General features: G+C 55.6%; 9 protein-coding genes across 9 annotated transcripts; 5 read left to right on the forward strand and 4 right to left on the reverse strand.

Annotated features, from left to right (window-relative positions):
* The first annotated feature begins 1,537 nt into the window (after positions 1-1,537).
* On the forward strand, positions 1,538-3,360 carry IE81DRAFT_156142 (hypothetical protein). The gene has a single exon (XM_025510490.1). It carries the CDS (start codon positions 1,991-1,993, stop codon positions 3,098-3,100), a length of 1,110 nt encoding a protein of 369 aa, XP_025369003.1. The 5' UTR covers positions 1,538-1,990; the 3' UTR covers positions 3,101-3,360.
* Positions 3,361-4,319: 959 nt separating this feature from the next.
* IE81DRAFT_324184 (acyltransferase ChoActase/COT/CPT) lies at positions 4,320-7,309 on the forward strand. Its single transcript, XM_025514165.1, has 7 exons — positions 4,320-4,458; positions 4,528-4,964; positions 5,075-5,381; positions 5,490-5,549; positions 5,621-5,876; positions 5,948-6,676; positions 6,758-7,309. Exons 2-7 carry the CDS (start codon positions 4,538-4,540, stop codon positions 7,232-7,234), a joined length of 2,256 nt encoding a protein of 751 aa, XP_025369004.1. The 5' UTR covers positions 4,320-4,458; positions 4,528-4,537; the 3' UTR covers positions 7,235-7,309.
* A 297-nt stretch (positions 7,310-7,606) lies between these two features.
* Positions 7,607-8,335, reverse strand: IE81DRAFT_348032 (hypothetical protein; the record flags this gene model as incomplete). Its single annotated transcript, XM_025516214.1, has 2 exons — positions 7,607-7,933; positions 8,018-8,335. 2 exons carry the CDS (start codon positions 8,333-8,335, stop codon positions 7,607-7,609), a joined length of 645 nt encoding a protein of 214 aa, XP_025369005.1.
* Positions 8,336-11,710: 3,375 nt separating this feature from the next.
* Positions 11,711-13,182, forward strand: IE81DRAFT_156467 (hypothetical protein). The gene is made up of 4 exons (XM_025510493.1): positions 11,711-12,081; positions 12,194-12,309; positions 12,382-12,908; positions 13,077-13,182. Exons 1-4 carry the CDS (start codon positions 11,803-11,805, stop codon positions 13,088-13,090), a joined length of 936 nt encoding a protein of 311 aa, XP_025369006.1. The 5' UTR covers positions 11,711-11,802; the 3' UTR covers positions 13,091-13,182.
* Positions 13,183-13,654: 472 nt separating this feature from the next.
* IE81DRAFT_341851 (MFS general substrate transporter) lies at positions 13,655-16,562 on the reverse strand. The gene is made up of 9 exons (XM_025515670.1): positions 16,129-16,562; positions 15,888-16,055; positions 15,633-15,794; positions 15,501-15,549; positions 15,402-15,424; positions 15,000-15,325; positions 14,678-14,909; positions 14,235-14,607; positions 13,655-14,163 (listed from the first exon to the last, which is right to left on the reverse strand). Exons 1-9 carry the CDS (start codon positions 16,368-16,370, stop codon positions 13,723-13,725), a joined length of 2,016 nt encoding a protein of 671 aa, XP_025369007.1. The 5' UTR covers positions 16,371-16,562; the 3' UTR covers positions 13,655-13,722.
* A 412-nt stretch (positions 16,563-16,974) lies between these two features.
* On the reverse strand, positions 16,975-20,664 carry IE81DRAFT_324192 (hypothetical protein). Its single transcript, XM_025514166.1, has 8 exons — positions 19,913-20,664; positions 19,500-19,804; positions 19,396-19,426; positions 19,118-19,323; positions 18,583-19,049; positions 18,390-18,521; positions 18,204-18,320; positions 16,975-18,134 (listed from the first exon to the last, which is right to left on the reverse strand). The coding sequence occupies exons 1-8, from the start codon at positions 20,474-20,476 to the stop codon at positions 17,362-17,364; spliced, it is 2,595 nt and encodes an 864-aa protein (XP_025369008.1). The 5' UTR covers positions 20,477-20,664; the 3' UTR covers positions 16,975-17,361.
* A 263-nt stretch (positions 20,665-20,927) lies between these two features.
* IE81DRAFT_324193 (NAD(P)-binding protein) lies at positions 20,928-23,101 on the forward strand. The gene is made up of 7 exons (XM_025514167.1): positions 20,928-21,391; positions 21,473-21,606; positions 21,676-21,802; positions 21,878-21,953; positions 22,019-22,089; positions 22,184-22,319; positions 22,393-23,101. Exons 1-7 carry the CDS (start codon positions 21,125-21,127, stop codon positions 22,644-22,646), a joined length of 1,065 nt encoding a protein of 354 aa, XP_025369009.1. The 5' UTR covers positions 20,928-21,124; the 3' UTR covers positions 22,647-23,101.
* On the reverse strand, positions 22,446-23,934 carry IE81DRAFT_156651 (hypothetical protein). The gene has a single exon (XM_025510494.1). The coding sequence runs from the start codon at positions 23,521-23,523 to the stop codon at positions 22,762-22,764; it is 762 nt and encodes a 253-aa protein (XP_025369010.1). The 5' UTR covers positions 23,524-23,934; the 3' UTR covers positions 22,446-22,761.
* Positions 23,935-25,483: 1,549 nt separating this feature from the next.
* On the forward strand, positions 25,484-27,574 carry IE81DRAFT_348038 (hypothetical protein; the record flags this gene model as incomplete). Its single annotated transcript, XM_025516215.1, has 5 exons — positions 25,484-25,883; positions 25,975-26,380; positions 26,460-27,120; positions 27,189-27,476; positions 27,551-27,574. The coding sequence occupies 5 exons, from the start codon at positions 25,484-25,486 to the stop codon at positions 27,572-27,574; spliced, it is 1,779 nt and encodes a 592-aa protein (XP_025369011.1).
* Between the last annotated feature and the right edge of the window lie 7 nt (positions 27,575-27,581).

A 27,581-nucleotide genomic window follows, 5' to 3' on the forward strand; every position in this document is an offset into this window, starting at 1 on the left:
AAAGCACCTAGGCTGTGTTGACACGTACTGCATAATAGGTATACATGATGAGAGCCCAGCAGCATGAATGGCGGGTCGGGGACTCTGACTTTTGTCGCTTCGTTGCAACGGTTTCGCGATTTGCTGCTGCTGCTGCTGCTGCTGCTGCTGCTGCTGCATGAGCGCCCGAGCAGTCACGAGTAGTTCGATATGGTATCGATCATTCGCGAGATGCGGTTGCTGTCGGTGCAGGTGCTCCTATAGCCAACAGCGCTTCGTCGTGTGCCCCCCTTCGATCCCCCTAGCTACCCTACAGTATGTCGAACTGACTACTTACCTTTAGCCCGCTTGCTTCTATCACGGCATCCGCACACATCACACTCACTTTACCGCACAATCTTGCCTTGAGGTCTGAACTGGCATCAGATCCCTTCTTCACCTTTGACGCCGCTTTTCTGCCTGCCTAAGCTGCACAGCGTCATCCACATCAGCATCCGCTTCCCCACATACTCTCTTCTGACTCTGAACCCTAGACTCGATACTACCGCAAGGCGAATCCAACAACACCCTTTGCATTTAATTTGGTTCTGAGAGTTGATCCGATCTCGACTTTATCCCTTCAGCAGTCCACTTCGGCGATCTCAATCAACGTTCCTTCACTTTACGTACCTCGACTTCCGGCAACGTCTTCCTTACTCTTGAGCTCGCTGTCTCCGGCGCTCTTGCGGCTTCACCTCGCTCGCCGCACCTGCTGAGCCGCTCAAGCATCGCTCACACCTTGCCAGGCACTCCGTACTCCCGATCAGCTTAGCCAAAAGTAGCAATCCGACGTTTCGGGAAACGTCACTACCACAATGAGGTCTGCAGCAGCACTCACCGTCGTGCTTTCCGCGCTCTGCATCTCCACGGCTATCGGCTCAACAAGCTCAAACAGCCATCGCTTTGATGTTCGTCAGCGTCGGACAGATTCCCACGCAAAGCGCTCTGTCGATGGCGCTCTACCAGCATCGGAGCACCCTTTTGCCAAACGTGATGCGTCCACTTACATGGCATCGACGCTGCCAGAGAACAACGAAGGCGAGGTGAGTTTTCGCGGGCCGGAGGAGATTATACAATGGTGGTGCAGCGTGCTCGCCAGGTGCAGAGGCGGCAGACGGTTTTCAGCTAGGGACGCCAAAGCTGCATGGGTGGGATGCGAGGGAGGAACGAGCACGCCTTCTCGATTCGGTGTAGTAGAATGGCATTCGCGACCAAGGCATCTCCATGACTGCTTCTCTGTGTGCCGTACGTGCAGGCGTCGCGCGACTTCCAGGCCCATCTCGGTTTGCTGAGCGACAGTGTCTTGTTATCGGCGCATGGAAGAGGTGATCGATGCTGTGTATCACGCTCGGTCGGCCCACTGCTTTCTTTCCTCGAGCTACCGTCAGTCTACTAGTAGCGACAGCGTACACTTCCGCCGAGGCTTGCCGCTTCTCAATTTGCATCGTGGGGTCCCGATGGTTGGCTCAACGCTCCTCTTCATGGTGACGCTCGCGCATAAGCTTCGTGCGGCTGGTGCAGTCGAGAGGCATTGAGGTGTACCACTACCACCCCTTTATAGGCTTGGAGAGGTCAGGAAATGCCGCGGTCGCTCGATAATCGGCCTCCGCAGTTCCGCGAGGTCGCGCACCATATTCCATGGTCCGGCAGCGGAGTTTGCGCGTGCAAGGCACTATGCCGTCCCGAAGACGCGGGAGTTGCGCGGTACTGCATGGCTTCCCTTCGCTGCACACTCCTGTCCGAGCCACTCTGCTGGATATGGAATTACGTCGTCGTCGTGTTCACACTCACGTCGGTTCGCGCCGCTGACCACTTGCACCTCAATTCTTGAACGCAGGATCACTCAGATCCTCAGGACAGCGTACCCAAGGGGGCGCGCCTGACCAGTATCGATGTTGGGTCAGGCGGCGAGCAGATTGCGACGTACATCAGTGACCAGAACGAAAATGACAAGGCTACGCACGCCTTCATCATGATCCATGGCAAGCTGCGAAACGGCGGCGAATACTGGACGACGATGAACAACGTGCTGCAGAGCGCCATCGACGCCAATTACAAAGGAGTGGACGAGAATGCCATCGTCATCGCACCTCAGTTCTATTCCACCAAATTCAACGAAAAGCAGTACAGCAAAAACGAACTCGCTTGGCCCGACGTCAATGCCTGGCAAGCTGGTGACCCGGCAAGTCACCCAGACGACACCCAGCTGACGTCTATCGACGCACTAGACGCCATCATTGAGTCGCTCGCAGATCAGGACACGTACCCAGCTCTCACCAACGTCACGGTCGTTGGCCACGGTGGGGGAGGACAACTCGGACAGCGCTACGCGACCATCGCCAAGAACCAGCCGTCCAACATCCACATTCGATACATCCACGGCGACCCCTCCAGTGGTGTCTACTTCACCAAGGATCGGCCGCTCACCGACGAAAGCGTGGCCAGCATCGCTGACTGCCCCCTTTACAACACGTGGCGCTATGGATTTGACAACTTCACCGGCACTGCCGATGGTCTCAAGAAGCCCGAGGAATACTTTCAACAATATATCTCGCGAGATGTCGTGTCCATTGTCGGGTATCAGGACACCACAGCAGGCGGTGATCAATACTGCATGGCTTTGCTGCAGGGAGGTGTCGCCCGTCGTGACCGCAATTTGGCCTGGTGGCAGTACATCAACACCTTAGCTCGCACCAATGAGGATCTGACGGGCTTCCCCGGCAACTTTAGCGAACTGCCGGACTGGTCAAACTTGAGCCAAGGCATCATCGGCACCAAGCTTGTTGTGGTCGAAGACGCAGACCACGATGCAGAGAAAGTCTTTGAGAGCGACGTGGGACGTGCTGCTCTGTTTGACGTCGATAATCTGCCTACCGGGTGGAGACCCAGACATTGGGTCCAGAAGCCCGCCATCAAAAAGAGCGTTCCGTCCTCATCCACTTCTGCTGACAGCGCACGCTCTACCGACGCCGTCTCTGAGGACGATCAACAGTCAGGCGCGATGAGTACCTTCCTGAAGCAACCTATCACCCTCCTGAGCATTGCCTTGGCAGCTGGCATCGCTTCCTCTCTTTACCTGTAGTCTCAGTCGCGACTACTTTCTACCTTTCGCAACATCGAGGACACTGTGGCCAGCATCAAATCCAATTCCGTCACTTGCATCCGGCGTACTCCCGTCCATCTCCTACCACTCTCGCTGCAGTCGCTGTTTGGAAGACCAATCGCATTACCATTTTTCTCTTCACATAGACGTCGCATCCTTGCTGGCAAGGTGATAGCTACTTGAATCAACCTGTACATACTTTGAAGCCAATGTCATACCCTTGGCTGAAGCGAACTGCACTCACGCGCGAAATGGGTCGTTTGTGTGTACGAAAAGTGGCCAAATGAAACGACAAATCTCTGAATGAGAGCAGACGTGGCGAGCGCGTCAGGTTGATCACGAATCACCGTATGATCGTCCTCATGAATCAAGCCCTTGCCAAGCCCGCTCGGCGCACCAGCGTGCTTGATACTCGCGCGTGATCTCGGAAGCCGGAGACGAGCGCAGATGCCCGAAAGGTCCGCCGCCTCGGCAGCGTCTCGTCAGAAAGCGACGCGTACAAGTCTTGGGCTTCACTTGCGTCGACCTCACCGCGCAAGCCAACAGACGCCAGCAAAGTCGAGATCGACTTTCCTTTTCCGCATCGATGGTGGAACCGGGGCGATGCATTCCTTGAGGCCTACGCTTTGATGACGGAGAGGGTGATTTGCAGCAGAGATGCGAATATAGTCAGGAATCTGTACGCGCCGAGGCGGTCGTGAGCGCGGATCAGTCAATCTTTCGCATGCCCGAGGCCTCGATCGCGATGCAGCACCGGCCTTCGGGCATGCGATCTTGCCGTTTAGCCGCGCGTTAACGAGGCCGCGCGCATGGTCCTTGATTATACTACTCACGACTCATATAGACTCACGACTGCACTTTGAGCGCAGCGCGGATTCACGCGTCGCAGCGAGGGTGCTGCAAGGATATGCAAGGTGGTGCTGCTGTTTGAGGCTGAGGCATGCACGTCAATAAGGCAACAACAGGCCACACGCAGCCAAGGCAGGCAGGCAGGCATCACAGGCGAAGATCACGCTTTTCTGCCTCATCAGACGATGAGCTTCAAGCTCAATCCCAGCGGCACCGCATTCGCCGTCAAGCTTTGAGCTTCCCCGCGTTTCAACAGGCGAGGTTCGGCAGGTGTACGCCTCTTCTTGCTTTGCACCTCGTCATGACCTGGTGGAATCACCAAGCCAAGCTACAAGCAGCTCTTCATCGTCCGCCCAGCGTCCTACTCTCCTTGTCTTTGCGACGACTGTCACTGTTCAGCAGCCACAGAGCACAACAAGCATCGCGGCATCGGTTCTGAGCAAGCTGCCAGATCACAAGCAGAGCTAGCTACACTGCTGCATGCAAGGGTGAGAGCGAGGCTTCATTCAGAACAGCCACCACAGACTGTCAGGCTCACCACGCTGAAAGCGCCAAAGGCACCTCGTAATGCTGGTCGCTACACGCAAAGTCTTTTCAGCTGTTCGCACTCATTCTCGATCGGCGCACATCCCTGCCAGGAACGTGCATCTCACCTTTCCAACTGCTTTTCCGCCAATCGTTCCTGCTCGGCGATCCCTTAGCACCAGCTTTCCAGCCATGTTCGCCCTGACACCCTTCCGTGGCGCTCCCGGCAGTGCGCCCCCAAAGACTTTTTCCAGGCAAGGAGAGCTGCCACGTCTGCCAGTCCCAACCTTGGAAGAGACTTTCCCCAGGTACCTCAAGTCTCTTGAACCGGTCTTGAGGCAAAAGGAAGAGCTCGGCCAGCTCCCTTCCGGCGCCACTGCTGCCAGCGAGCTGCAAAAGCGCGCCGAATGGGCTCAAGAGGCCGTGAAGGAGGGCAGTCTGGCTAGAAAGCTGCAGCAGCGTCTGATTGGTCAGTGACGAAGCTTGATCAGCTGCAAGTGCCAAGCTGGGCGCGCTTGATGCGAGCGCAGCCCCAAATGTCAATCTGATTTTATGATCTTCCTGTTGCGCTCGACGCAGATGTGGACCGCACAACCCCAGACAATTGGCTGGACGATCGATACTGGCTGCAAAAAGCTTACCACGAATGGCGCGTTCCGCTACTGGTCAACTCCAACTGGTGGCTCATGTTCCGCGCGGATCCGAACACACCAGCTGCAGATTTGGAGCTGGGCAAAGTGCAGCCGGAGAGGTATGGAGCGCTGACTCCTTCTGAGGATTTCAGCGTTGCGCTCGGAGCGAAAGAGTGGAAGGGGCAGCAGTGGGGCATCAGAAGAGCGACCTGGATCACTGGCAGATTGCTGGAATTCAAGAGGAGGCTCGATCAGTGAGTTTTCTTCCCTTTCCCGCATTCGAGACTAAGCGCGCACAGCAAGCATTGCCGCCTTTGGAAGCTCTCGCTGAGCTTGATGCTTCATTACCTTGCTCATTGCAGTCAAGAGATTATGCCAGACGCATCTAGGTCGAGTGCTTTCTGCATGCACCAGTATACGCGGTGAGCAGAGCCTGTTGCATTCCACCTGAGCGTTTGCACGCCTTCTTCTTATGCGAAGACCATCCCCTCAGCTTGTTCGGCGTCTCCCGCATTCCTGCCATCCCCCACGATTGGAATACAGCGACGCCGCATCCCACAGTGGCTCGCCACGTTTGCGTCATGGCACGAAACAACTTCTATCAAGTGGAAGTGCTTGGCCAGGATGGTGTTACTCGGCCCCTGGAAGAGATAGAGAAGGCATTCACGGACATTGTGGAGGACGCCAAGAAGGCGGACGGAGACGCAGTTGGCATCCTCACCGCCGACGATCGGGACACTTGGGCAAGGGTGAGTAGACTGATATTGACCTTGCTTCAAGCGTAAGCTCATCGAATCATCGAATTTTGTCATTCGTCTAGGCCCGTGAACATCTCCTCGCCATTTCAAAGGTCAACCGAGCCACCCTTGGTGCTTTGGAAGATTGCTTGTTTGTGGTGTCTTTAGACTCGTCAGTGCTGCCAAACGTGTCAGGACACCCTGAGCCTGTGACGACTGCGACTCCAGCATCCGTAGATGCGCACGCGCGCAACATTGCCGGCGCTGGCAGAGGGGGCCACAACCGATGGTTCGACAAGGCACTCAGCGTTGTGATGGAGCCTAACGGTCGAGGGGGTATCAATGGCGAGCACTCCCCGTGCGACGCCCTGATCCCCAGCATTGTCATCGACTTCGCCCTCGCTGAGCCAGCTCCCGAGCCTGGTCAACCTTTCCCGAACTCCATTGCACCTGCTGGACCCGCTGGCGCGACTGCGTCATGGAAGAAGCTGCAGTGGGAGCTGGACGATAAGGCGCACGCTTCCATTGCGAGCTCTGCCGCTGCGGCCAGACAATTGGTCAGCACGAGCGATATTGGCATGTTGTGGTACGACGAGTACGGAGCGGAGTGGATCAAGAAGGTGGCCAAGCAGAGTCCAGACGCCTTCCTCCAAATGGCACTGCAACTTGCTTACGCCAACGTGAAAGGGTATCAGAGTCCTACGTACGAGACCGCCAGCACACGCGTCTTCAAACACGGCAGGACAGACGTGATCAGAAGCTTCAGCAACGAGGCGTACGAATTCGTCCGCGCGGTGCGGGAAAAGAAGCCGGTGAGTCGAAGGTGATGCGAGTCCGATCACATCATGGTACATCTGGCGCTGAGTGCAGGCATGCTCCTCGTTCGCTGCTAGGCGTCGGAGATCTACAGACTCCTCTCGGCTGCCTGCCAGTCCCACAATGCACAAACCAGGGCCGCATCGACTGGCAAAGGTTTTGATAGACATTTGACTGGTCTGCGACTGGCGTACAATCCAGAGGAGGACGGAACTCCTGAAGAGGCTTGCGAAGCCGGGGCGCGCATCCTGCTTGGCGATGAATTGCTCGGCGAAAGTCAGACCTGGAAGTTGTCCACATCCGGTCTCAGCAGCGGCTTGAGATTCTGCGGAACCGGTTTTGGGTCCGGCTTCGAAGATGGCGTGGGCACCAACTACCTCGCTGGTGGCCAATTATTAAAGTTTGGACTGGAGACGAAGCACTCTCCAATGAACTCTAAAGACCCGACAGCCACTTTTTCCAAGGCTCTTGTCGATGCGCTCAGGTTGATGAAAGAAATGTGCGAAAAGGAGGCGCCCGCCGCGACGGAAGGTGAAACCAAAGGCAAGCTTTGAGCTTTTCTACATACCGCTGTACAAAGCGACCCGCTTGAGAGCGTCGTCTCGATGCAAAAACATTTGATATGATGCCTCTGTGATGCGTTGCAGATGACGCTTTCCGTGTGCCGCTTGACGTGAGCGCCGCTCTCCGCCATTCTCAAAGCCATTTCGAGAGCGCCCACTTGAACATAGACACGTGGTGAGCAGCTGGCCGTTTCCGTGAAGGCGCATCGTGACGTTGACTTCCAGTAAGATCGATAGGTGCATTGGAACAGCTGCGACCTCGGCAGTATTTCATCGAGACTCGCTAGCGCAGGTCAAGAGTCGAGAGGTTTCTGGTGATGCAAGCGTCGAACATGGGCGAGAGAATGCTTGCGAAATGTTGCATCACGCAGCGATGCTCTTTGCTGCTACCGCACCGACGACGAGCGACTCTACTTTCTTGCTCTCCTGAACGCTCAATTCGCTTTTCTGGTCCGTAGTCTGAAGCTTGTAAGCTTTGGAAATCCGTTGCCGATCAGTGATTGACGGTGCATTCTGGTCTTGGTTGGGCAAAAGGCCGAGAGAGCTAAGAGGAAGCAGTTCTGCACCAGGTACGAGCGCTTGCATTTGCTGGAGGACTTCCTTGACCCGCAATGAAGGAGCACTCAAGCGGATGAGCACGAGATGCGTGGTGGTTGGGGTAAGGCCAAAAGTTCTCAGAGCGTCGCCTATCTGTGATCCGGAAAGGTTGAGGACAGCAGGGGATGGTTCAACATGACGGAATGCGAGACGACCAGCATCTGGTCTGCGACTCACGTTGTTAGTGATGCCAAGTCTATATATGACCTCTGCATGATTGCTCTTGGCTTTCTGCAGCCCATTTCCGAGGGCGGTCTGGGCTTGCCAAACAGCGGTGTGAAGGTGGGCCTCGGATACGATGGTAGCCGCATCAATGAGCGCGAAGTCGACGCGCGCCTTTGCAGCTCGACCAGTCTCGTCGTCTGAAGCACGAGCGGCGGCAAGAAGGGAAGCGTGCAGATCGGCTGCCAAGCTTGGATTAGCTGTGAGAGAAAAGAGAGCAAGATGGGAAGTGGAAATCGCTTCGGGCAGCCAAGGCTTGTGCTGCGTCTCCATGGCGCCGTACTATGGTGTCGTAGGATGCTAGGCTGCTTGCGAGCCACGCAGATCGCCGACGGCACAAACTGCAAATTGTGCAGGATTCGTGAAATGAACGTCGGTGACAGAGCAGATGGAATCGAGATCTTGATTTCGGAATCACGAATCGTGAATGGGTATACGGGGTCGAAGATGTGGAGCCAGCAAGCGCGTACGCTTGCGCTTCATCGAAAAGTTGCGGCGAGGTTGAGGCGTGCACGTGATGTGGTGGAAAGATCGGCTTCGAGAAAGTTTTACCGGGAATTTGAATCTTGAATGGTGTGATTGCCGTGCTCGCACGTGACGTACGCTGCACCGCGCAGTTCTGGGACCTCGTGAGTGAAGACAACGAAAGCGTCTCACGAGAGCCTTTCAATCTGGATGAGGCGCAGCGGAAATCCAAGTCGAGGAACATCTTCCTCTTGCATGCTAAGAGTCAAAATTACTCAAGGTTCGTGAGTGGGCGGGCGCCTCTGGCTCGATCAGTCGAGCCCGCGAGGCCTACGTACGAGAATCAAATCGAGGTCCAGCACCTAAAAGACGCCCATCCATCAGCGATGGCTGTTTACGCCCGTGCGCAAGGCAGAGAGCTATAGGGAGCAGCACACGCGATGTGCGCAGAGTCTATCATCACGATAATATCGAATGAATGCTGTGGCAAGCGCAGTCGCCAACATGATCGAACGAGTGCAAAAGGCTCCCATCAAGCGCAGCATATCTGCATGTATTGTCTGTTCTTGTGTGTTATCACGCATCTTATATGCTGCACCTGGGCTGCATGAACTCGTTGCTGCGCCCGCGCGCCCCTGAAGATTGATGAGTCGGGTTCATCATGAATGCTGATGTCCCCGAAGTCACGAGTCAAGAGAGTCTTGAGTGCGTATACATATATATAGCGGTGTGGCAAACCGTTCGATTCAATTCGTGCCTCACGCTTTCAGCTTGCGACGATCAAGTCGTGCGGAGCGCCCTCGCCATGTTTGGCCCTAGCTCTTCGCTCATCTACCTGGCCGCGGCTTGACTGGTGTGCTGTTTTGCGTGCTCCTTGTCGGCGTTTGCGCATATCGATGTGCCAAATTGAATCTTGACTATTCACAGATCCAAGATTGGCACCGCATGATCAGACTTCTTGACTTGGTCGATCCGCTCAACGGTCAGGTCAGTCCATGCACATACCATCCATGCCTCTAGCAGACTCCCAGTCACGGGTGTTGGTCTCCTGGCTGTGGTGCGTGGTAGCAGCACTCACTAATTATTGCACTCTTGACTGATGAGACTACTGATGGCTGGTGGATGGGCTTCCCTCACCTTCTGCTGCTGCAGATGCACGTTCACGGCCACTACAGTAGTCGCAGTCATGTACTGCTGCTCCATCAGGCATGCAGGGAAGCATGCGCGCGCATGGATGCACCGCGCCGTTCTATTTTCTGGTACGAGGTACAAGTACAGTCAAATGAGGACTCATCATCAGCGTGCAATTGTTCATGTTTGAACATGGATGGTGGGGCGCTGAACAAAGGCAGAGAAATCACGAATCATGCGCCTCGGACATCTCACCCAACTCATCAAGCAAGCGAGGCCTACAATGCTTGATGGCAAACGAGATCAGTTGTGAGACTTGAAGATTCACGCACTCAAGACTGCTACAACGTACTACTCACACTCAAACTGCACTGATACACACTCTCAACGTGTGTTGATACTTGGATCTTAATTGCTTATATATCAGCCCAACCACGAAGGAGAAGCGTGAGGATTCTGAGGAGATGCATCTGTTTCATCTCGAACATGCGCGAAACCCCTCTCTAGCGGTCCAATATGCTGCGACCGCTATATAAACAACAACACCTTACGTGCGCCTTGGGCACAACATCTCAATTCCAACGTCGCGTTAGGAAGAGCCGTTACATGCATCACAGTCCAGTGATCAAGACTGCTAATGTGCTGAGCTGATGACCCGCCATGCATCTTCTCGAGTCGACGCGACGATTGCTGCATGCCGCGGCCTGCATGCTATTCAGCCGAAGGCTCTGGTGCCGTCGGCCCTGCGGCAGCGGCCACACAATCCCGCCCGCCCAGCATGCCCACTGCAGCATACGGCCAGCGGAAGAGGGCCAGGCGGCAACGCCGCGGAGCCTCAACTCAACTCAATCCATGCGTTGGTGTCTGCGCGCTATAGCTGACCCATCAGCAATCCGTTCAAATCACTCGTACCGTGCAGCCCAGTGCCACCATTAGCGTTCTTCAGCCGTCACTCACGACTTGCCTGCACGAAAGGCCTTTCTTCTAGCCTCTCCCTGTGGTGAGGACGACTGGTTTTGACTATACTAATGGGTAGCCCTCGAGGCTTTGATCTCGGACCTCATCAGCTGTACATTTTGGCATTTCAGAAACGCTCCACGACAGAGTAGTAGTTGCTCCGTGGCGCTTCGAAATCACTGAAGCTGTGCGGACACATGAGTCTCGGCGAATGTCTGTCAAGTCCCAGCCTGTGTGTCGCGTCCACAATTAAGTCGCCGCCCCATAAACCGCAGACATCAGCCGCCATGCAATCGAGTTGCTGCTGCATGCAAGATCATGCAGCTTCTGCGCCAGAGGAGCGTCAGAAGCGTAGGCGGACTTCGACTGCATGCCGAACTCTTTGCCGCTCTGCTATGCTATGCTATGCTGCCATGCCGTTTCGGCTTGCATGCTGCTTCGGATGAGAACGAGGCCCGCTGATTGGCACCCATGCAGCAGCATCTTCTGCACCGATTCAGGACTGGTACTGTAGATATGCACGGCCAGGAGACGCACGGAAAGCTGAGGGGCAGCAGCAGCGCCGTTATAGAGCTGCAAGCCGTCGACACAAGCGGTGTCTGCTAGCCACGCGCACATCGAGGCCACATGCAGTCGCATCAGTGTCACCCGCTCGCGCTGCGGACTCGTGCAAGCCCACGCAAAGCTGGGGACCGTTGAGCTGCATGCTGTGTGGATGCTGATGCCTGCCTGCCTGCCTGCCTGCCTGCCTGCCAGCTGCCCCGCCAGCAAGCCAGCAAGCCAGCCAGCCGTTGTTTGGTTCCACTTTGCCCGTCAGGCGGACGGTCTGGGTGGCTGACTTGCTTCGTTGGACCAGCCAAGCCGCCGATGCACGAACCCACACTGCTCGAGCGCCCGTTTGCAATTCAACTCGTTGGCATCCCCTTTCCCTGCTCTCATCCTTTGCAGCGCCTCAAATTCCCGAGCTCGTCGTGCCGTCCGCGTTGCAACCCTTTTCCTCATTCCCCTCTCCGCTCCCAAACTCAACGCGCTGTTCCATCTTTCGCCACCACCGACTCTACGATCACCACTTCTTCTGCTACGCTCACACCTTCACTTGCTTCCGACTTCCTTGATCGCCACGATATTCACATCCTACCGCTTCTACTCATCAACGACCCCTCTCACCAAGCCTTTCTTCCGACAAAATGTTCGCTGTCAAGTCTCTCTGCGCCGTTGCGGTGCTCGCTTCCAGCGTGGCTGCCCAAGCCAAGTTCCAGTACGGAACTCCCAACCCCAACATGGCTGGTGTTGTTGGCCGCAACTCCAACGGCCCGACCAACCCCAAGACGCCGCAAGAGAACACGCCTATTAACCAGACCTCCATGGCTCGTCTCGTGTCCGTCAACTCCGTCGATGACTGGTGCATTTACGGACCTCCTGAGAATGGACAGACCATTGCGAACGTCGAGGGTGAAGTTGTCGCTGTGAGTATCGCTTGCGCACTAGCATCACACCGACGACGGTGGGCCCAACGCGTTGCCACCCATTCAGCGTCGTGAACTAATCTCAACGATCGCGACCTGTTCCCTGCACTAGTACTGCACAAAGCCTCGCAACAACGCTCGTGTCATCCCCGATGGCACTGTCACCGCTGCCCACTTCGTCAAGACTCCTCTCTACGTCCAATTGATGGCTCTGGGTGACTTCACCAAGTAAGTTGGTGGTGTCTGTCCTCGATGTGCCAGTGGTGCAACATGCTGATGGCAAGTTCTCCCGACTCCCAGGATTGGCTTCGCTCCCGGAGACCAAGGTGGAGAGCTTGACCCTCACGGTGCCACAAACATGGGTAACCCTGTCGGAGGAAACGTCACTTCCAACGTTTCTGGGAAGGACGTCTTCTACGAGGAGTGGATGAACTTCGTTTCTGTGGACCAAGCCTGCATCCGTATCTGCATTGCCGGTACCGACGTTGCACCCACTCCACTCGAGTGCCAACACACCCTTGATGAGATGGGCTGCAACTGGGTGATGCCAGGAAACTACGCGGACAACTCCTTCGACACGTGCGACGGTGACGCTGCGTACCCCCCTGGTCTCTTCCCTCAACCAGACGGCTCTACGTCTACCTTCCAGCAGTACTTCTCTTCCGTCTACACTGCTCCCGGCGGTGACGTGCAGACCTTCATCAACGCTTCCCCAGACCAACAGACCCCTAGCGCTGCCTACTCGCTACCTTCGACCAGCCAGTGCACCACGGCTAGCAGCATTGCCAATGGCATCAAGTCTCTTGTCAGCGGAAGCAGCTCCTCCGGTATTTCCACTACTCGCACTGGCGCAAACGGTGCCTCGAACACTGGCACCAGCAGCGGATCCGGCTCTGGCTCGAGCAGCTCTGGCGGCAACTCTGGCGCAGCCTCTCTTGTTCCCGGTGCCGGCGTTGCGGGCATCCTCACGCTGTCCGCTGCTCTCATCGCTGGTGCGATGATGCTCTGAGTGGAGTCTTGTCCTTTACAAAATCTTTCACGCTCAAAGGAATGTGCGCATGATCGGGAATCATAACGCGCATCCAAAATCGTCTCAGCACATGGACGTCCTTCTGAGCGGTTCTGAGTTCCAACATGGGTCAAGCTTTACATCATACCAGACATCATTAGAGATTCCGCCAGCATTCAATAATCATCCCCCACTCTCTTCAACTTTCCACACCTGCACATCATGGACTATGACGGAGGGGCTTGACGCAGTGTACGACAGCTCAGCTTCGCCTGAATTGATCTTGCCACATCCAATTCCCCCCTTGCTTGCTTCGACATCACTTGCAAACTTCTCAATTCTTCCTGCAAACACTTCGTTGCATCCTTGTACTCTGGCCGTCGGAATCGGGTCATTCGGCCTTGCCCACCTGAGATCACAGTTCACACTTGTCCATACAATCTTCATTCCGTGCCTTTCTCATCGCTGCTGCTGCTGCAGGTGATGATGGTCAGTGACGTCGTGTGTTGTGACGAAGCGGTATGATGCTTGACCGTAGTCAATAAGAATTTCGGGGCTGCAGACCACACACAGGGCAACGGTCTTTCAGGTGCGATAGCGGATATCATTCGTTGAGATTGCACCGTGTTTTCTCATGATCGTGTTTCGAGACTCGAGACGTGAGGTGCACTCAGTCCATCCAAGGAGCCTATGGCAAGGTCCCCAGAGCTGCCAATGGTGTGCGGTCTTTCTCGGCCTGATCGATCCGTGTTGGAGCGTGAGAGGCTGCTTGCCTCATTCACGCTCTGCCTACGCAAGGCTCTCCTTGACCTGACACTCGATCTTCTTCTCGCGACGCCTACAACGCCAGCTTCGTCTTCAGGATGATTGGCGTCCGCAAGCTGACCATTGGGCAAAAGCAGGCTGAAGACGATGGCTGGAAGCAGAACCACAGCTGCCAGAATACACAGGGTCCGCATCACCGACGTCCAAGCGAGGGTGATACCTGTACGCTCGTGAGTGCCGAGGGGGTACGAGAGCGCGACGCTCAGGCTGCCGTATATCCTTCGACGCTCTGCCTCTGGCATTTCAGGCTGAGCAGAGTAGACATGACGCTAAAGGTAAGTATTGCTTCACGGTGAAAGCAACCTTGCACGCAACGCACCAGGGATCGAGCGAGTGCAGGAGGAAGGTCTCTGGAGAAGACGAGTCCAGCAAGTGCACTGCCCATTGCCGCGCCGACCTCGGCGAACAATAGCTCCAGCGCAGTGGATAGAGCCACGTCCGCGTGTCTCACTGCGGTCTGAACGGCAACTTGCATCGTGATGGCAATCTGACCCCCACCCGCTCCTTGGGCTAATTGCGAGAGCACGAGGATGAACGATGGCGTGTCCGCGTTGCGGTATCGGACCATCATCGCAACGCCCAACAGGCGGACCAAGACGCCGGTGACTAGGATCGTCTTGAAGCGACGCGTCTTGGCCATGAGCCAGCCAACAAATATGCCGACCACTGTTGATGTGACGTTTTGCGTTGTACTATAAAGTTAGAAGGATTGTAATTTCTCAGTCAAGCCACAATCGAAAGCACTACATGCACGCCACTCACGCGAAGTAGCCTGTCTTTGCTTGGTCCCAGCCCTTGGCAACCTGTACGAACGCCGAAACAAATGTCCAGCTGAGGTAGAAGCTCGCAAAGTCCACAACAGCGATCATGCATATGCTGACCACTGTCGTGTTGCGCAATATTCTGTACGGTATCATGGGTACTTGGGCGCGCGTCTGTTGATATGCAAAGGCAATAAGAAGTCCAAGGCCAGCCAAAGCGCACGCCGGTGCATCTGTCAGAATGTCGGGTGGCATCGGGTGAAACGATTTGTCAGCTCATCATAATGCTGGCTCTCCCATCCGCAGCTCCTGGACGGACTGACCTGATCTTCGAGTGCCTCTGCCCGCCAGAGTCAAGGGAACAAGGCAGAGCGCAAGACCGGCACTGAAAAGCAACAGGCCGAGCGCATCGATATCCACAGCAAGGCGCTTGAGCGCCTTGAAGAAGCCATTGCGAAAGATGGGATCGCGAACAAGAATGCCAGCTTTCTTTGCTCTTCTTTGACCGACAATCAATGTGATCAGAAGAGGTGCTGCAGATATAGGGAGGAAGACGAGCCAAAGAGCGTAGCCACCTCGCCAGCCCAGGTTGTTGTCCAGCACGGCGCGTACCAGCGGACCACCGATGGCGAAGTTGATGAGGTAAGGACTGAGCGAGATGCAAAGTCGCCGCGGATTCTCTTAGCCCACGCTTGCAACTGTGGCAGGAGACTAGTGGTGCTCACGTGTTCACGATACCGATGGCGAGCTTTCGCGAAAGGAAGGGCGCGCAGGCAGTGAGTCGGGGTAGGCTTTCATCGTGAGGTGTGCGGCATTGGACATACCCCTCTCCACTGAGCGGTGGTTGTATCCGCAATGATGATGCTTTGCAGACTGTACATCCCCATATGCAAAGGACGCTCGAATCTTTAGTACGCAAAGCGTGTCTTTTTCATGACAGGTGGCGGCTTACTCACACCTGCACGCCGGTATTACCGCACGCCTGGAGAACGATGCCCGCGAGAAGCTTTTCGAGCGAGTGAGCTGTTGAAATGAGTCCGATACCCAGCATATATAGAAGCAGCGATAGCATATAAGCTTCCGCTCTGCCCCAAACATCGCTGAGCTTCGCGATTGGCCTGTTCAGAGCGCGGTATGAGCTTTCAAGTCCGTGCAGCCACATTCACGAGATGTGAGAAAGCTCATCAAGCCATGACTGCATCTCCACTCACGGCTTTGCAATGGCGTAGCACAGCTGCTGAGCGATGGCGATGGTGGAAAAAGAGGCCAAGGCATCGAATTCGGAGCAGGCCAAGTTGAGATAGAGGAAGCCGGTGTTGGCGTCCAAAGAGGTGACGTAGCTGACGCTGAAGATGGACAGGTACACCGCAATGTATGATCTGAGCATCGCAAGCAGGGGAGATCACGTCAGCCAGCCATGACTCATGCTCAGTCGAGAGCCTTGCCTCTCACCTCCTCCGTCTTCTGCGGGCCACCTCCAACAGGCCGGCTTCTTCTAGCGCCACAGCGCGCTCAGCTTCGATTTCGCGTTCGGAAGGAGCAAAGCTGACCCTGTAGCTTCTGTCGTGCCTTCGTGCCTGCTGCTCGGGATTGCGCGCTCTATTCGAGTTTGACCCCCTCAGCGCATCTTCCTCGTGAGCCGAATCGAGGGACCATCGCGCGGCGGCCTGTTCTTCTTCCTCCACCACCGTCATCTCTTCATCGCCCTTCGCTACAAACAAGCGACGTGCGAATGCACCCCTTTGCAAACTGCTTTGCGCGCGCACAGCGGACTCGACTAAATCGCAAAAAGGCTAGAAGAGCCGAGCCAAGAGCACGTTTGGCCAAATGCAGATCAAAACGTTCTCGTCGAGGGTCGTGCGGGTTGGATGTAATGCACAATCAAGAACAAGGTGCGCGATCAAGATGAGCTTCCTCTGCTTCATCTGCGGGGTTAAGCGCGAGAAGCGTGTGCATCACGCGCGGCTCGCCTCTCGATAAGCAGCAGTAATAATCACGAATTAAGCGGCCGCGGAATGCAGACCAGACCATGACCCGGACCCTTGATTGCGCTCGCTGCTGCTTGAAAGATCCGTGAAAGGGAATAATCGAATCTTGAATCTTGGATTCTATCGATCACTATATCAAGAATGTGAATCTGAATGCGGCGCTGCATCCGCCCCAGCCGTGGCATTGCCTGGGCTTTTGACGCTTATCGATTTCAAGATCAGATTACGTCCCATCAGCCAGCAGGAGGGCAAGCAATCACGTGAATGCATGATTGATCTATCAACAACAGGGTCCACCCGCCGCGACTTTAGGATGTCAGCCAGGCGGGCGCAGTCGCGGTTCCAACATGGAGGCTTGCGTCACCAATCGCTTGCTCTCTTGCTCGCATCTACGTCCATCCCTTTGCAAGTAGAAGCTAGGCAATGCGTCAATGCAACCCACGAGGTCTGATCGATAGGCATGCCAGCCAGAGTATGTATTCGTGTCGTCTCAGTTCGTGACGTGCGGGCTTGGGTATGGAAGAGCGTCAAAGGGTCAAGAATGGCAAGTCATAAGTGCAGCTGAATGGGTACGACTTGGGAACGGGACTGGTGAGCAGAGGCTGACGCGATACGCGCGATCGAGGTCGAACGGAGCTCGGTGTAGAGAGTCGAGGGGCCTCATGTAGCGCAAGCCTAACAATGCTGGAGCTGACACTCAGCGTCGCGGTGTTCGCTGGCGTTGATCGTGAGCGGGAGCTTGACTTAGGGATGTGCTATAGCCTTTGACGTCGGCTGCGGCAGCATGCTCGGCTTCACTCGCTTGAGTGCGCGAATCCAGCAACGTGTACTCCTCGGGCTTTTTCGGCGCATGCGCTAGTGGTGGCGTCTGGGCTTTGGGCGCATCGACCATAGCCACTCGTCTGATGGGCACTGAATGAGGATCGCCCGAAGGCCCGTAGATCTTGCGAAGCTGCATGAAGTGCCTGAAGGCACACAGCCAGATGTTCTTCCTTTCGGCGCGCAAGCTTGCGTCTGCCCAGTTGGACTTGTGCCTGATGGACGCTTGCAGTACAAGCTTGGATTGATCACCCAGATCTTGAATGTGGATATCAAGCCCTGGGCGGTAATCCCTAGCGCGCGAATCGATCCACCTAAGCATGTCTTGGCGCAATTCTTCGATCGCTGAGAGTTCAGTGGTGTAGTCGACAGTGATGGACACCTGCTCATCGATGGGTCCCGATCTATTAAAGTTGACAATGACTTTCGTTGCGAGGATGGCATTGGGGACTTGTAGCAGCTTGCCCGTTGTCGTTTCGAATACTGTCGAGAGAAGCTGTAGCTCGTGTACGGCGAGAGTCACATTCTTCTCGCTCTCAGTCAGAAGCCCAGGAATCTCAATATTGTCGCCAACGTCGATTGGATGCTTTACGAACACGAACAAGATCGCGGCCAGAGCTTCTTGAGCACTGGCGCCAATGAGCCAGCTCACTGAGATGTGCGACCAGAGAAGAGACATCAGCCGAGATCACAGAGATGCAACGCGCCGCACCCACTCACGACCAAGAAGTACAGCACCCATCGACAGCGCAGCAGTCCTGAACTTGACCGAGAGCAAGGCTGCAATGATGGACAGGGATATCAACATGTAGAAAGACATGAAGACTCCGTCGAGTGCTGTAGTGTGGTGGAGGAATGGCTTGTCAATACTGCTTTGACACGCTCCAAGGGCTACCAGCATCGCACCTGCTACTGCGCTGTCCACGTCATGCATGCTTGCCATCAAAGACATGCGTTCCTTCCTGATCGCAATACAGCCCTGCTCAAGCTCAGAAGCGGTCACACTCCCATTGCCGTCCGCATCGAGCAGCTCCATCGCTGAGGGAGAGAGATCGAGTGTGAGCTACGTATAAGCCTTCGAGAGCTTGTGAGGGCTGACCTTGAGTAGCTCTGTGAGCATTTGGAAAGCAATCCGCGATGTCTTCTAAGCCAATGGACGATGCGTCACCGCTAGCAGACTTCGAAGCAAAGGTTGCATATATGCGCTTCGCCAGCTTCCTTGTCTCGCTTTCGGAGTCGAGTGATCTCAGAACAATGGCTCTTGGACCAAAGGGAAGCATGACACTTGGGTTCATTGAGGAAGCAGCCGTGCCAAGAATGCTAGCGCTTGGGCCTGTGGCCCGCATCCTTTGGCTCTTCAACCTGCTGCTTGCTGTGCCGAAGGCCGCCAGCTCTGGCACCGCACCAGAACCCAACGAATTACCGGAGTAAGCGCGCTCAGCTTTGAGCGTCAGACCCGGATAGTTAGGCCGCGCTTTGGCATATAGCGCGGCCAGAACGTCAACATGCTGAGATTCCACTGAAATACGGAACTCGTATTGCACTCGGTGGAAACGATACGCGATCCTGAATGAAGGTCTTCGGAAGTCAGCGCGGAGATGTAGGTTAGGAAAGAAATTCTTCCGAATGCTCACCATTGCACTGCAAACTTTTCCACCAGTAGAATGGCACTGCACAGAGCGAGGCCAAAGAAGAAACGGCCGATGGTAACGATGAGGTTGGCAGTACTGCTGACGTCTGACGAGCTCGACTCGACTGCTGTCTCTCCCTGCTGGATCACGGACTTTTGTGAAGGGTCGTTGAAATGGGTGACTATGATGACCAGCCAAGCAATCCAGACCTAAGACGGAGATAGCGCCCAATCAGAACAGGGCCGAGAGCAAATGCAACAAGGTGCGGCTTGTGGACTCACGAAGAGCGTCCAAAGGAACGCTGCAGCATACCTGTGTGGCCAAAGAGCCGGGCATGAGGCCGGAGTTTCACTGTCATCGCCTGACCCGGTGTGCTCGCACTTACCTCTTGACGGCGAGCAAGTATGCTGCCGGGGTCTTGATCGCTTGAACACCGCCAAGCAAGCTCAAAAAGAAGCGCGGCACGATGCTGGCTACGACGTGGCATACGAATGTAGCCAAGAAGGAGCAAGACAGCCAGATGCTCCACCAAAATATGCCGACGCTCCACACTTGCGGTTGCGCGAAGCCGTTCGAGGGTCTCGCGCCATATATGAGGAGAGCGACCAGTCCAGGTATCCAGAGCAAGGCAGTGATCAGCAAGGTGAAGCCTATCTTGCCCAAGTGCGATGCGAGACGCGCAATTAGACGCTTCAGTCACAAATCGCAGCAGCAAAGGTGGGAGGAAAAGGCGAGCATACGCGTGAGCTTGGGCGCGGGCTACCATCACGCTTCGAGGTTCGCATTCAGGCTCCTCACCCCATCCGACCGTGAGCCGCTGCTGTCATCCTTGAAGTCGTCACCAGGCGGAGCTGCATAGCCCTTGCCATGCCATGGCATTCGAAAGCCCCAGCCTGCCTCACTCTTGCCATTTGCACCAGCATCATTCTCGACGTCCAACTTGCTGCCGCGCACAGGTGCTCGGCCTGGCGAATAATTGCCAGCCCCACCGTAGCTCCACTGCTCGCTGTCGCTGTGCCGCCCCTGAGCGGTTGGGTGCGGTGGATAGGAATTGGGCGAGTAAGTCTCGCTGGCGTAGTACTTTTGTCGGCGCTCCGCTTCACGAGGCTGGCCTGACCCGCTGACCCAGGGTTGCTTCTCCTTCTCAATGTCAAATTCGTCCTCATCCAGCGTCAAAGCGCTAGTGGTCGCCCTACAGCGAGCAGCATGGTCATCACGAGTGTGATCCTTGGGCGTAGCTTGATCCTCAGCCTCAGCTTCTGCGGAAGGACTAATGCGAAATCTCGATGTCAAGGTGTCTGTGTCCATGTCAGAGGCGGCGAATTCTTCGTACCTCAGAGAGTGGCGAGGGATGGAAGCCATGGTGGTCGGAGCACTGAGAGGATTGGAGATGGAGCCGACATGAACTCCCCGCCGAGACTCATACAGGCGTAGATTGGAGCGTCGAGACTCGTGACTCAGATTAAGGTTGAGCGTGGTGGCGACTTGCAATCAACGAAGCACCATCAAGAGCGGGGTAAAGGTCAACCTTCCAGGGCACACAGAGAGAGAGAAGGGGTGCGCGTGGATTCAGGGGTCTCCCATCACGCGGCTCCGCGTCCTAATTGACGCAAGTGAAGCTGGAGATCCGCGGAGGTTGCATGATCAGCAGCCTAACTCGCACGTGTTGTGTGCGCGGACGACGGCCGCGGGTAAGCGGCGTGCGTCATGCAGCAGCATCAGCACGAATCAACCTCCACAGCGAACTGCCTATTCAAATGCGGTGCTGTGAGTACCTATATATAGCTGCTCTGCCGCCATCAAATATGGCAGCCGTGATGTCAGTCAGAATCACGAATCACATGCTTCGCGGACCGCATGGCTCAGCATGAATCGTGAATGCGTGTGTCGGCTCTCAATAAACTTCCGATGAGGCTTGCGGATTCCTCCAAATCGAGGGTCACGAGTCTTGATCCTTCACCACAGCACACCACAGCACACCTCTCTCACATCACAACTGGACGTCTCATCATGGCTGGCGATCTCGTCCTCATCACCGGTATCACCGGCTTCCTTTCTGCTCATGTGCTCGACGCCGCGCTCACTGCGCCCCAGCAGTATCGCGTGCGAGGAACTTTGCGCTCAGCATCCAAGAAGGAAGCGCTCCTTGCGCGTCTCACGCCTGCTCAGCGAGAGCGGGTGCAGCTCGTCGAGGTGAAGGATACAGCTACCTGCGACTTGACCGAAGCGCTCAAAGACGTCAAGTACGTCGCCCACGTCGCCAGTCCTTATCAGCTGGTGAGCGCTTCTAATTGTGCGCCCACACCAGCATACATGCTCACGCGCCTTGCCTGCTCTCTTCGCCTTTTGCATCATCAGAATGTGGAAGACGCCGAGAGGGACTTGTTGAAGCCTGCCATCGAGGGCACTCTCAACCTGCTGCGCTATGCAGCCAAATCCTCAACGGTCGAACGAGTCGCGGTGACCAGCTCCTTTGCCGCTGTAACAGATTTGTCAGTCGGCTCCCTATGACTGGGTCGCTGTGCTGTACGCTGATGCACTTCGTCTTCTCTGACATTCAGCTCCAAGGGAGGCCCAAATCGCCCGGGATACACCTACACTGCTGAAGACTGGAATCCCTCCACGTTCGATGACGCTGTTAAAATGGGAGGGGCGGGAGCCTTCAGCTACTCTGTAAGCAAGAAGCTTGTGAGTGCGCAGTTGGATACGCTCGTGGCGCAAATTTCCCCCTGGCTCAATCTAATGCTCACCCGCTTGGTGCAGGCCGAGCAAGCTCTTTATGATTTTGTGCAGAAGGAGAAGCCCAACTTCACCGCTGCGGCCTTCAACCCACCCATGAGTGAGTGACGAATCTACTCCGAGCTTTGGAAGACTGAGATTGACTCGCGGTCTTTTGCTTTTCAGTCTATGGGGCAACTCTTCAGCCAGGCGTGAACGCATCCAACCTAAACACGTCCAGCAAGACCGTCTACGGGGTAAGTCCGCTGGCGTCATGCGCAGCCGTTCTGATGCAATTGGCCGCATTGACTGACGGGAGAATGTCCTGTCTGGCTATTTGCCACCGTACAGCTCATCAGTGGGGCCGAGGCGATGCCAGAGAATCGTCTACCTTTGTTCTGCAACGCACAAGATGTCGCTCAGGCCCACGTTGCATACTTTGCGATTCCCTCGCCGCCCAAGACGCGCCGCTATCTGCTATCGGGACGTGAGTGCGCAGCACAAGCAGCTCGGTGCTTGATAGGCTCGCTGATAGCGTATGCACCACCCCCCTTCACCAGCCGAGCCGTACACTTGGGAGCTAGCGGTAGGACAGATCGCAGAAGATCACCCAGAACTCAAGTCGAGGTTGCCCAAAGGCTGGGAATCGGTGGCAATCACGGACCCATCTCAGCTGGAGGGCAAATATGCAACGCTGGACACCTCGCTCGCGCAAAAGGAGCTCGGCATCGAATTCAAGAACTGGTCCACCACACTCAAGGAGACGCTCACTAGTCTTTTGTCGCTCGAGGAGAGCAGCGATTGGAAGGCGTGACGTCTTGATTTGATATAGAGGACCGTGTGGCTCGGGGATGCGAATATCACACAATTGTGTTCAGTGGATGTGGGCTCAAAGGCATTGCGTAGTGATCTGCACTGAGCAGGGATGCTCATTCCCAGATGATGGGTCGATGGCAGTGGACGCAACGAATCTTGCTGTACAGTAGGGCCTTTTCCAAGTCCAGCGCCCCTTGTTCATCCTCAGATCCGTGTAGAATGACGTGAAGCGGTCCGTCGAGCTCCTGCAAAAGCTCCTGTTCGATCTCCTCCGTAAGCTCGAAAGATTTCCATGCTTCGGGGCGCTCGTCCGACTCGCAGCGTCTTAAAGCAGCCCAGTAGACGTGTTCTGCCGCAAAACAAAGGGCAAAGTATCCTGCTTGCAAGCCACGGCCCTTAATGTGCATCCAGCTGGGTGCCTCGCTTCCCATCTCCACCACGGCCTGAGTCTTGACCGCGTATGCTTGCGGCGCGCGATCACGAATCGCGAACGACAAGCGAGCTCGGCTTTGTTGGAATTGATCTACGCCGTCAAACAGAAGAGCGTCGCAACTATCTCGCGTAGAGCGAGTACGAGACAGCCGCTCAAGACGGTCCGCAGGGCGTGTGTTTTGCCGAAGCTTGCCAAAGATCCACCTCGCCTTTGACGATAACCCGACGACTCGAGACGCATCCGCCATCGGCGCGCCAAATGCAAAGTGGAATTCGTCATCTGATATCGTGCTTGCCAACAGAGCAGTAGGCACACGACGTGGACACCACGGACTCGTTGCGTGTAGGACTTGATGATGGCTCGAACATTGCACCGCGTCAGCAACAACACGCGAAGTAGCAGACGGACTGTGGCTCACACTTACATGATAAGCGGTCAACATCGTGATGGTCTGTCTTGAGGACAGTCCTTACGCATGACAGAAGCGGAGAAGTGAGCAAAGAGGACACAACTTCCCCGGTGACTCCGCGAGATCCGACGAAGCTTAGCGCTCGAATCGGTCTCGCTGGTTGAGGCAGCGTCTGGATCGATGATGGTGCACGACATGCTTCGACGGCGCATCTATCCTTTGATTCAATACCACGAGTCAGGCCTAGAAAGTCGAGAGCCAAGGTGGCAAGATCGCTGTGCCTGTCGCCTTCAGACGTTGTGGTCACAGCGACCCTGTACTCCTTGCCCCCCAGTGGATTCTGTGAGGGCAAAGGCAACTGGTCGCCTGCCTCTTTCACCGGCCCCACCCGGCGTGCGAAGATCTGTTGCAGCTCAGAGGCGGCTATCAGCCATTCGGTCAGAGACCAGTAGCCATGACCTCCTGTAAAGATGAGACCAGGTCGTGTCATCAGCATGCGCAAGGCGCGACACACTTGAAAGTGGTAGATCAAGTGCGACGCGAGAGGCAAATGGCGACCAATCTCTATCTGCAGCTCCGTTGGAAGTCGTAACAACCAACTGACCGGCGGCCTGATGACGTCGTCGTCGGCAGAGTCGGCAGGGCCGGCGTTCAGCACCTGGGACTCGTATGACGGATTCGACATCGTGTGTACACCAAGGCCTGCAATTCGTGACTCTGGAATGACGTCCCAACTTGGAGGAGACCACGAGGTCGGATGGCGCTAAGAAGTTGCTGGATTGATGCCCATCCTCCACTCTCAGCTACGCTGAAGAGAGCTGTCGCTGTTCGGTGTCAGCCATTCTGCGTGTCAGCATGATTTTGGATGCCGATCGTCAATTTCTGGGGGCGAGAGCTCTAGTTGCCGATGTTGTGGGCGGGAGTCGATGCAAGCCAGCCTCCTTCGCGTTGCTTGTCTCCGTGCCGATGCGGAGCACCATGTGCTTGCGACGCCAACGTGCGGATGAATTTCATGCGCCCTTGCGACGTGCATCCGAGTCATGATTGAAACTTAACTTGAAATTGTACGCCATGCTAGAAATATGTAAATGAACCATGTTCACAGCAGTTCACCACTCAGATTCTTCATTCAATTGAAGATTTATGATTGCGGCTGAGCGACTCAAGACTGATGTGGCTGTCCCGCGATGGAGCTAATTCAAGGGCTAAAACGCCCGCACCTTTTGCTGCTTTATTGAAACTCAAATTCAAAATTGTGAGTCAAGAGTTCCGCTGCCGCGCGCACGGCCTGCTCCTATTCAAGATTCTTGATTCCTGAATAGCGCGACACGGAAACAAACGCGCCCGCAGGATTTCATCTGTTGTGGCCCGACTAAAATCACCGATCAGAATCAAGAATCACGAATTGTGAATCAAGAAGTGGTCAGCTCTGCTGCTGCTGGCTGAATGCAGCTCATCTAGCTAGGTGATTCGGGAGTGTCAGCTCAAGTCTCGATGCTCATCCCATCAGCTGGCTGCTGGCCGCTCAGAGTCAAAGTCTTGAGTCGCGATCGTGTCGAGGGCTGCGGAGCGGAAACAAATACATGTGACCGCGGATGTCCCGATGGACATTTGTTGATCGATCCCGCACGTTGTAATCCATAATGACCGCTGCAGACCCGACGGAGCTGCAGCGGTGAGCTCGGACTTCGCGAGTCGCGGCCCCGGCTCGTGTAGGGGTTCGCCCACATCCACCATACACCACTCAATGCGTCTTTAGCTTCAGGCCTTGCAGCAGCATGAGAGGAAGATGACGTGGGTGTTGGAAGCTCGGGTTCGAGCGTGTGTGGGGGGATTGACGCATCGTGGATCGTATAAAGAGGACCGATCGCGGGGTACGCTCGACGTTGGACAAAGGTCGTCAACGTCGCGGCGAAGCGCAGCAAGTCGCTGACCGTCCCGCACAGCTTCCACGCATGAAGCACAGCTTCGCCCTCCCAGCACGGCAACGAACATGATGATCTCTCCATTGACAAGCCGAGTCGGCTTCTTGTTGGCTCTGGCGGCCAGTACAAATTTTGCTGTGCGGGCTCAAACTCAAGAGCAGCGCCATTCCCCCACCACATACGTAGGCCAAGAGGTGGATCTGAGCTCAGCACCTGAAGGCATCTTTGGCTTGTCCACCGGGCAAACCCATGCTCAAGAGCTGCCTCTTCCGGCGTTCATTGCACGAGACCCCAAGCCGGTGTCTAACAGCGAAAGGGGGCCTCGGTCTGCTGGAGAGGATAGCACAGCAGAGTTCGAGCTCAGCTGGTGGCTCACCAACACCAACGGCAGTGTATCCGTCCCCGCGCTTTTTCCCAGTCAAGCACATCTCGAGCTGCTGCGAGCCGGGATCATCGATGACCCCAACGGTGAGGACCCGCTGTCCAAACTGGGTGCCATGATGGTTTGATGCTTACTCACACAATAAATTGGTCAAACCTTTGTCTCTGTTCTATGTAGTCGGCCTTAATGAAGGCACGACAAGGTGGGTCGGCGAAGAGCCCACCTGGACTTACACGGCATCCCTAGCCCCTCTGCTGCCTCATCTCCAAAAGTACGCAAGGCAGATCTTGTACTTTCAAGGGCTCGACACCATCTGTCGCGTCAGCATCGGGAACATATCTATTGGCTCAACAGACAACCAATTTAGGAGCTGGCGATTCGATGTGACGGATGCGCTTCGGGGCGTCGATCCTGCGGCTGCAAACATCACTCTAGCCTTCGACTCCGCTCTGGAGTACGCAAAGAAGGAAAGCAGCAGGGAGCCGTTCTTCCCAAACACGCAGACTATGGGCTTCCCAAGCATCACAACCAACAACGTGTATCCGAATCGAATCTTTGTGCGAAAGCAAAGTTCTGACTTGGGGTGAGTGTTGGAAAGCTTTAGGCAGTCCTTTTGGTCGCATGCCTGCTAAACACTTTCACACGTTGTGACTGTTTGATAGATGGGATTGGGGCCCAGCATATGTTCCCGCTGGCCCGCACAAGCCTGCCTACCTCATCGGTCTGGGCACCGCTCAGGCACAAGATTCTACAGACGACGGACAGCGTAGCGAAAATGCACTGCAGACTAGACAGGATTTGAACGGCACTGCGCCGAAAAAAATGTTCGTCTATGAATCTGGCATCGAGGTGTATCGCAAAGGTCAAGCCAACAATCTGCCGCCGGACGAAACGGCCCCCTGGATTCTCAATGTGACTATGGGCGTTTGGAGCATTACCAATACCAGCGCCACTGTGCGACTCTCGGTCCCCGAGCTCGCACTAAAGCTTGACGCGTCCAACATAAGCGCCGCCCTCAGCGTTGGCGACAATGTCGCCAGATGGGCCGCCTTCGAGGTGCCTTCGGACGGAGACTCTGCTCCCGCTCTCTGGTGGCCGTACAAGCTGGGACAGCCAAAATTGTACGACGTCGACTTTGAGCTTCGACCCGTCGGCGCTTCGAGCAACACTGAAGCCACGCGATGGACGAAGAAGACTGGATTTCGCACGGTATGGTTGGATCAGAGTCCCGTGTCACCTCAAGATACGGCTGCTGGCGTGCTGCCCGGCACGTACTTCAGGTTCGTGGTCAATGGCAAGCCGAATTACATTCAGGGCGGTTCCGTGAGTTTTTTTCAGTCCGCATCACTGCCTTCATCTCGGCTGACGTATCGGTGGGTTTCGACAACAAGGTCACCCCTTTCGATGTTTTCTACCCGCGCATCTCCACATCTGTTCTGAAGGACCAAGTCGATAGCGCCGTAGCTGCAAATCAGAACCTGCTGAGGGTTTGGGGAGGTGGCTCCTACCAGTCGACGGAGTTCTACGATCTTGCAGACGCAGCCGGAATGTTGGTGTGGTCCGAAGCTCTTTTTGCATCTTCGCTGTACCCAAGCTACCCGGTCTTTGCTGACAATGTCAAGATAGAGCTCGCTGAGAATGTCAGGCGCATCTCGCAGCATCCGAGCAACGCTATTTGGGTGAGTGACCCGGTCAGAAGCTTTCATCTTGTTCCCAATTAATCCGTGTATCCCTGCACGTGTGCCGCACACAGGTCGGCAACAACGAGGGTGCGTAGGGGGGGG

This window comes from Ceraceosorus guamensis (genome assembly GCF_003144195.1).
Source record: "Ceraceosorus guamensis strain MCA 4658 unplaced genomic scaffold IE81scaffold_37, whole genome shotgun sequence".
In the NCBI taxonomy this organism is placed as follows: Eukaryota; Fungi; Basidiomycota; class Exobasidiomycetes; order Ceraceosorales; family Ceraceosoraceae; genus Ceraceosorus; species Ceraceosorus guamensis.

Coding starts and splice junctions, on each gene's coding strand:
- IE81DRAFT_341851 (XM_025515670.1), bottom strand. CDS start 16,370: ATGACGGTGGTGGAGGAAGAAGAACAGGCCGCCGCGCGATGGTCCCTC. Junction 16,056..16,128: donor GCCCGCAGAAGACGGAGGAG/GTGAGAGGCAAG, acceptor TGCGATGCTCAG/ATCATACATTGCGGTGTACC. Junction 15,425..15,500: donor CCACCGCTCAGTGGAGAGGG/GTATGTCCAATG, acceptor CTTTCGCGAAAG/CTCGCCATCGGTATCGTGAA.
- IE81DRAFT_156651 (XM_025510494.1), bottom strand. CDS start 23,523: ATGTTGACCGCTTATCATGTAAGTGTGAGCCACAGTCCGTCTGCTACT.
- IE81DRAFT_156142 (XM_025510490.1), top strand. CDS start 1,991: ATGATCCATGGCAAGCTGCGAAACGGCGGCGAATACTGGACGACGATG.
- IE81DRAFT_324184 (XM_025514165.1), top strand. CDS start 4,538: ATGCTGGTCGCTACACGCAAAGTCTTTTCAGCTGTTCGCACTCATTCT. Junction 4,965..5,074: donor GCTGCAGCAGCGTCTGATTG/GTCAGTGACGAA, acceptor CGCTCGACGCAG/ATGTGGACCGCACAACCCCA. Junction 5,382..5,489: donor TTCAAGAGGAGGCTCGATCA/GTGAGTTTTCTT, acceptor TGCTCATTGCAG/TCAAGAGATTATGCCAGACG.
- IE81DRAFT_324193 (XM_025514167.1), top strand. CDS start 21,125: ATGGCTGGCGATCTCGTCCTCATCACCGGTATCACCGGCTTCCTTTCT. Junction 22,090..22,183: donor CCAGCAAGACCGTCTACGGG/GTAAGTCCGCTG, acceptor GCCACCGTACAG/CTCATCAGTGGGGCCGAGGC. Junction 22,320..22,392: donor CCGCTATCTGCTATCGGGAC/GTGAGTGCGCAG, acceptor CCCCTTCACCAG/CCGAGCCGTACACTTGGGAG.
- IE81DRAFT_324192 (XM_025514166.1), bottom strand. CDS start 20,476: ATGGCTTCCATCCCTCGCCACTCTCTGAGGTACGAAGAATTCGCCGCC. Junction 19,805..19,912: donor GCGGCTCACGGTCGGATGGG/GTGAGGAGCCTG, acceptor TTGTGACTGAAG/CGTCTAATTGCGCGTCTCGC. Junction 18,522..18,582: donor TGCTCACAGAGCTACTCAAG/GTCAGCCCTCAC, acceptor TCTCTCCCTCAG/CGATGGAGCTGCTCGATGCG.
- IE81DRAFT_156467 (XM_025510493.1), top strand. CDS start 11,803: ATGTTCGCTGTCAAGTCTCTCTGCGCCGTTGCGGTGCTCGCTTCCAGC. Junction 12,082..12,193: donor TCGAGGGTGAAGTTGTCGCT/GTGAGTATCGCT, acceptor TCCCTGCACTAG/TACTGCACAAAGCCTCGCAA. Junction 12,310..12,381: donor GCTCTGGGTGACTTCACCAA/GTAAGTTGGTGG, acceptor CCCGACTCCCAG/GATTGGCTTCGCTCCCGGAG.